The sequence below is a fragment of the Apus apus genome, chromosome 4, assembly GCF_020740795.1.
Source record: "Apus apus isolate bApuApu2 chromosome 4, bApuApu2.pri.cur, whole genome shotgun sequence".
NCBI classification, from domain to species: Eukaryota; Metazoa; Chordata; class Aves; order Apodiformes; family Apodidae; genus Apus; species Apus apus.
Genome location: NC_067285.1, coordinates 46,685,008 through 46,692,352, shown reverse-complemented (window position 1 = coordinate 46,692,352; position 7,345 = coordinate 46,685,008). Strand labels below are relative to the sequence as shown.

General features: G+C 35.7%; 1 protein-coding gene across 1 annotated transcript in view; it reads right to left on the bottom strand.

Annotated features, from left to right (window-relative positions):
• Positions 1-287: 287 nt before the first annotated feature.
• The window catches only part of SYNPO2 (synaptopodin 2), an 85,431-nt gene continuing 78,373 nt past the window's right edge, over positions 288-7,345 (bottom strand). Inside the window, exon 5 of the mRNA XM_051619435.1 lies at positions 288-1,121. Coding sequence (XP_051475395.1) covers positions 561-1,121 — 561 coding nt within the window. The 3' untranslated portion in view covers positions 288-560. The remainder of the gene's footprint in view (positions 1,122-7,345) is intronic.

Sequence of the window (7,345 nt, the reverse complement as noted above, 5' to 3'; positions counted from 1 at the left end):
TTATTTCCTTTCTGAGATAATTCTAGAAATGCAGTAAAGAAAACATACGGCAAATAAACCAGTAATTCCAAGTATTCCACTTCCACTGGAAGTTTCCAAGTCTGGTTGTATCTAGCACCTTGTAACTCAGATGTCAAACACACCAAAAAACCTACAAGACCCTGTAAAATACTTCTTGCCTTTAAAATGCCCCTGTTTTACTCTTTTTTTCCTTCACGCTAACTTAACTGCAAACACTTGTACTGTCTCCATCTGCATCCTTTCTAGATGTTTTTATCAAGCACGCTGATTGCACCGGTTTCATCCCCCCCTTACCCCAAGAAATGTGTGGGTTTGATTTTTAAGGAACAGAAGAATCTTAGGTTAGGTGTAAAACTGAGTCTATTCTAGAGGCTGCTAGCCCTGTAGTCATGTGAAAACTGTGCTCCGTACAATTTTTCCTCCTCATTTCTTTAGTTCAGAGATCATCAGGCCAGCAAGAAACTTTCCTTCTCCAACTCAAATCTAAGGCTTGAAAAGCTGAAAGAAGGGAAAATATGCCAGGCCCTTCTGCTAGCTGCTCATGTTGGACGCCTCCATCCCCTTGGCTGTGGATTATAGTTTGAATCAGCTGTTGAGAAGCAATAGTCAGACCTGGAATCCATGGACATTATATCAGGATCTGTTCTGGACCGTTGACTGCAGTAAGCATACTGCTGCTGAGAGCCAGCCTGTGTGGTGGCACTTGGGGCAGACAGGGAGCTTTTTGGGGGTGGTAAAAATTGCTTCCCTCCTAGTAAGGCTACACTACCACTTGGGGCTGGAGGCTCATAAGAAACTTTTTGTTTCCATTCATCTGGTGGCTCAGGCAGTGTTTTCCTGCGAGCAGCTGACACTACATTAGCAGCAATGGATTCCTGCATACTTTGAGGCCTAAAAGCTTCATCCACGAGACCAAGAGGGGATCTTGCTGCTGCTTCCCAGGGAGTAGGTCTCTTGCCAGGCTTGTCAGCTGCTGTGTCTGGCTTGCTGAAGTAATCAGGGGAAGGCTGAAATATAAGAGGAGAAGTAGGAGACATGGCTCCAGAAATGAATGAAGAAGGTCTCCCAGGAAGTGATAATGAGCGTCCACTGCTTCTTTCCTAGGAAAACAGAATACCAAATATAATTACAGTTATTAAGCAACAGAAAGGGACGTGCCTTCTCTTCACTTCTAAACTGGAACAGCAGACCCTGGAAGCACATGGCATCCTGGCAATCCCTTTTGATGTACTTTTCAATACTTTATTTAGTGGAAAGAGAGGAGGTATTAAAAAGGGAGGCAGAGAAAGAAACAGGAATAAAGACAGAGCAAACTGAATTTTTGAAAGTAGATAGACCAGAGACAAGCTTTTACTGAAAAGGTACAATTATGTTAGTAACTGGGCAGCTTTTCTGCTACTTAGCTACTGTGCCTTGTTATGAAAAGACCATTCTTACTAATGATAAAGGAAGTCATGTTGTGACAGTTCTGTATGTGTCTACAAGTTTCATTATAACATGTAGGCACAGCCTAATTTATCTGATAACAGTTCTGTCTAGGACATCTAGCTGACAACATATATTTAGCAATCTCCTTTCAAAAAAAGCATTTCTTACTCTAAAATTGTTAGACTTAACTCTTTTTCAGAGCATAAAAGTGAACACAAAAAATTCAAGACATTAATGAAATAATTCACTTAATACCCCTACAGGTCGCTACTTAACCTGGCTTCTTTAAAAGGCAATGCCCTCAAAATTTCAGTACATTCCGACCCATTTATAGGAGCAATCCATTCATATTTAACAAATCCTAATCTTCTTAGTAATGCAGCACTTTAAAACAGAAACTGTGTCTATGAGAAGGTTCTGCTGCAACAGTCATTTGGCAGTGTATGAAGTAGGCACAGCCCTTTCCTCAAGCCCGACATGTTATTTGCGTTACACAGAAAAATTACATTGTTCTTACCAAGCAGGCTCTAGACATGTGGTTCCTAAACTCATTGATTTGCATCCAGTGATTCATATCCTGAGATTTAAACACCTTTAACTCTAAAATCCGGTGTGAAATTCCAGGCTCTTTTGCTAGAAGCTTTGCTAGAATTTAATTCAAACAACATTGACCTGTCTTACTTTTCCTTAATAGCTTCCAAAACTTAAAATATACTGTGAGCATGATCTAGATGCCAGCAATAGGTATCTGATTAGACAAATTATAGCTTATCTAGCAAAGATTCACATAAAAATGTCATAGTTTGTAGGCTTTTCTGTTACAGGATCTTGATGTATTTAAGTAACTTAACAGGCTTCTGCTACACACAGGCTTTTAAGTTATGTTTTAATATCATTCTTGTTTATGAGAGATGGAAACTGAGACTTCTGATTTCAGTACTTTTTTTTACCAGTTTGATGATGCTTGCTCTAGATTTCTTGAAAAAGTGTAGTGACACACAGAGGTTACATAGTGAGTCTTTTACAAGTTTCACAGCTAATGCTTTATAAGAGGACTATCCTTTAACCTCTTAGCTGTGACCAGCTATTCCCAGTTTGCAGTTTCAGAGACGAAACTCTCCAACATTATTAATTCTACCCCCACATACTTAATACAAATTTTCATGAGGTTCTACTTCTATGCAGAAAAAAAACAACTTAATTTTGGCCAACTTAGCTCAGTTAATTTTTAAGAACCCTCACTGAAACCTTGAGATAATAAAATGTTAAAATGTGGCTGGTCAGATGATCACATATAGACAGATCTCAACTGAGTACACTATCATGGTAGCATACACAAAGCAAGAATTTTCTATTTGGAAGATAAGTGAATAAAAGAAAGTATCAATTTGTTTTTTCCCCACAGGTAAAATTATATACTGTCAAAATGGATTAAAGTGTCTCCATATTGTCATCTAATGAGAGGAATTTCTTTTTCTTACCTGGAAAATAAGAATCCAGGTAATCAATCATGGTTGGGGCCAATGAGTGGCAAATCCAGATAGGCCAGTCAAAATAATTGTCATTTCTCTAATATATTGCAGTTTCTTTCTTCACTGAATGCATAGGAAAGAGTTTACTCAGCAAGCCTGGTTAGTGCATTTTGTTTAAAATATTGGCAAGAATAAGTTTTTTAAATTGCAAAATCAAAATAGGTATGCAGAATGAGATACATTTTCTATTAGAAATGGATCTGATGACCTGAACCATGGAACTAAGAGGTTAAGGTTGTACAGAAGGATGAAAAAGTTGATCAAACAGATCTACCTGTTTAGTCTACCTGCGTTAACTGCTCTCAGGAAGGTTCTAGAATATTGTCTGTGCTGAGTAGACAGAACATTTCCACTTTAGTTAATGGAGACTCTAGTTTGATTACTTTGTAGGATTCCAGAGTTGCAGAGGGAAATGATACTGTTCAAAGAAATGTTGCATAAAATACCTGATGTTTCAAGACACTGAGATAAAGTTACTGTAGTCTGTTATGTTTAGAGAAAAGCTCCATAGTTCATCAAGTCACAGAAGTTTCTTTTCAGCCTAACCAGTGATAAATTAGAAAATAAGGAGCTAATTTTCTTTAATGGAGTTTAAGCAGAGGAAGATGAGTTATTAAGTGTATTTCCTTATCTGTCTTAACAAAATGGGCCATTCTGCCGTTATAAAGGTAGAAGTTTAACTTGTAAAAGCAGAAATACTGTAGACAAAATTAAATGTTCACACTTCAGTGACTTCTACATGTTTTTAGTATGGGTGCTAAATCAGATTCAGCAGAAAATCAAGATCTTTAATGGAAAATAAGATACTATTTTATGACAATGGAAACTGTTCTACAGATAGCTTCATATCATATAAGGCAAGGCAAGGGAAGTGGCAGAGAGAGCAAAAATGACCTCATAGAAAACAACCTCTGTATGAATCAAACAATACAGTACACAGGAACTAGCACATCTGTATTTCATATTCATATACTGATTTTCATCACTACGATGGCATTCAGCCCGTTCAAATAATAAACACAAATTTTGGAATTAATTTCCTGGACAGCGGCAGCCAGACATAGTGATACTTTCAATTATTTTCCCTTCATATCTAATTCTTGGTGATACATCTTTTGGTAGGCATGTACTGAAAAGAATGCATAAACCCTAGATCATAAGTGAGACAGTGGGAAATATGAAGTGCAAAGAGAGAATAAATTTTTCTACACTCTGTCTCCCTTAAGCTACAAGAAGATCTTAAAAAGAAGGGTAGAGATTTTTCATTCTTCTTCCCAGAAATCAAGGGAAAAGGGAAAGAAGAGTGATATGCTACCAGAACTATTACATTATCACCTATTATATTATTGTAATCTTGTTGTAAAACATTTACTTTAATATCATATCAGCATTCAAAGTATTATGCTGCAAAACAAACCAGAACCCAATACAGTGATAAATTTTTTCTTTTTCATTGCCTCAGTGAATGTTTTCAGAAGGAAAGATCTTTTCTACAATAGTTATTAAAAGGAAAGTGATTCTTAGATGTCAAGAAGAGGAAAGGCAGTTCAGAGCTGTCTGTTGCAATCACAGAATCCTAACAACTCCTGACTGCTTGGGTGACTTTGCAGCAGATTAAATCTTAGGTTAACAATGATTTAAAAAATGCATACTATTTATAAACTGGTCAATGAATCAAACATTTATTATACCACAAGCATCTTTGATATTTACAAACTGTGTATTAATATAAACTAAAATGAATGTAATATTGCTTCCAAAAGAAGCTATTTCAGTATATAAGTAAATGAATGTAAACAAATTACTTATGAAAGGTGTGTGCATGTATATATCTGTTCAATGTAAGTTGAAGGAGTATTGATGTCCACCTTTGATTCAATAATACCTAAATCAATAATCCAGAAAAACATGTTATTTGGAACTTACTGCTACTTCAAATTTCTTTATAGTTATGAAAAGCTGAAAGACAAAAAGAGCAATAAAGTAGTGCAAATTTTAAAGGCATGGGTCAGAAAAATATTTTTCATTTTACAGGCCCAATGGGTATGCGAAATACTACTTAGTGAAATGATTTCACAGTTACTGTTTCTTCAGGTCGTAAGACTCCTTAATAATGAAAACTGTTCATATGTTTATATGCTGAAACTGCCTTTTCACCAGTTGAAGAGGCATATATGAAATCTTTCAAAAAAGTCAAGAGTTCTGTTTTCAAAAGCAGGTTGGACTCTTAATAGTCCAGTGAAACTCTCTGCAGTGTAGACTCCTCCTTGATTAAATCTTAAAAATTACCTAAGTCACCAAATCATAAGTCACTAAGACACTTTTATTTTTATCTGTTCAGTATAGTCCTGGTCCTTAATCCCATATCAAGGCATTTTCAAATCTGAGTTCAAAACAGTAGCACTTGGCTAATGTTTATGCAAAAAGGGGACAGACGAGGAAGAAGTAAATATACCAGTTGTCCTATCTCAAAAAATGACTTCGTTTTTATAAAAAGCCCAGAGTGATGCATTTCTTATTTTGCTTTCTGTGGGCTTGAAATGGCTACTGTAGTTAGAAACTAAACTACTGAGAAAATGATAGGTCAAAAATAAGTAGTACCTGGTTTTTATGCCTTCTTTCCCTTTTTTAAAACATAAAACAAGCACTTAGATTTTTAATCTGAACTGCTTATAGAAGGGGGACATATTGTTGGTCTTATTTTAGCTTATTTCATCCCAAACCATTTACAATTTAAAATTTATATAGTGAAAAAATAATTTCTCTCTGAAATGCTGACAGCTGTGGAGTAGATACTACAGCTGTTTTACAAAATTAATACAAAAAATGTTGAAATAAAATGGAAAAATAATCTTTGCAACTCTAAAAATAATTTATAGGAGGCTAAAATTGGAGTGCAGACTTTTGGTGAATGCAGGTACTAGTGGCTGGAGAGAGAATCTTCCCTGTAACAGTTGAAGCCTTGTCCATGGCTCTACTGAGACTACTTCTAAGACTAGTAATAATAGGTTAGAATCACATAGCTCAAGTCTGATCCTAGCTTCCTCAAAACTGTCTTCTCAGGGCTTGCTTTCAGAAATTTTTAGGGAATTTTAGAACTGGGATCTAATTTATTGTAAGCTTAGATTGTTTATAGCTATGGTATCATTTCAGGTGGGACTGATCTTTGTTTCATCATTCATATACAAACTAATGAAGCACTTACTGTCAACCATCTTACATAGAATTTGTGACAAATTCTGCTTTTGACAATAAAGACCTTTATTGTTGTCAAGTAATGATGGAAGAAAAAAGTAAGATAGAATGAAGCTTTCTCTACTTTTCTCTAATTTTCTCTACTTTTCTCTACTTAGTCGTTACAAAATGATTAAGTGGAAAAGAAATGTATGAGTGCTGCTAAGTTGGTTAGTTATTCAGTTAGCTCAGTTTGCACCTTTGTAAATGAAACTTTCCATTATCACTTGACCTTTATCCGTATGCAATTATGAAGATACAATACAGGTATGCCTATAAAAAGCAAATGGCTGAAACTTTTTTTGGCCCATAGACCCATAGCTTCTTTTGGAATAGTCAGTTACTTGTCAGGAAGAGTATTTGCTGCCACCTTCTGGACTTTTATATTACACAGCTTAGAGGAAGGTCTTAGAAGATGCAGCGTTGCGAATGAACATAGGAAATACAAGTGCAAAGTTTGTCCTAGTTTCAGACCTTGCTATTTTGTACGAACAATGAAAGGGCTTTATATTGATATAAAGTAAAAAATGATGTTGTTTTTTTTTTCTAAAATAAAAGAAAATAAATACTAATTATATAACAATTGAAGGTGGTGCCACTATTGTTGCTGAATTTATCCAGTCCCTTCCAGTTTTCTCATAAAATCTTTCAAACTGAAATTTTAAGTTTTAGTTGTTTGGGGCTTTTTCTTATTTACTTCATCCAAAAGGATCCAACCATTTCAGATGCCTTTCAACCAAATGAACCTATATAGTTCAACCATTTCAGAGAGTAAGGGTAGGGAAAAACACATGTCAATGACAGAAAATTCTAGCATCCTTTTCCTTGAAAAATGGTATCACTATACGCTTTAGAACTTTCTACCTAAAGTGTTTAATCTTTCCATGCAAACTTCCCTATGTATATTCAAGCTGAGAGCCTTTTGTAGGCTCAATAGGAGCACCTTGCTTTTTACAGCTAGTTTCTGAGAACTGTGATGGCAGCAATAATGTCGTATTAGGATGGAGGATTTTATTCATTATGACAGGTCTAAGCTGCTGTAGGCTGTGACGCCTTTGAACACCACACAGGAAAATGAGGAGGCTGTCCTTGTGCTTTCTCTGCCTGTCTAAACTGCAGGCTGTGTTTAT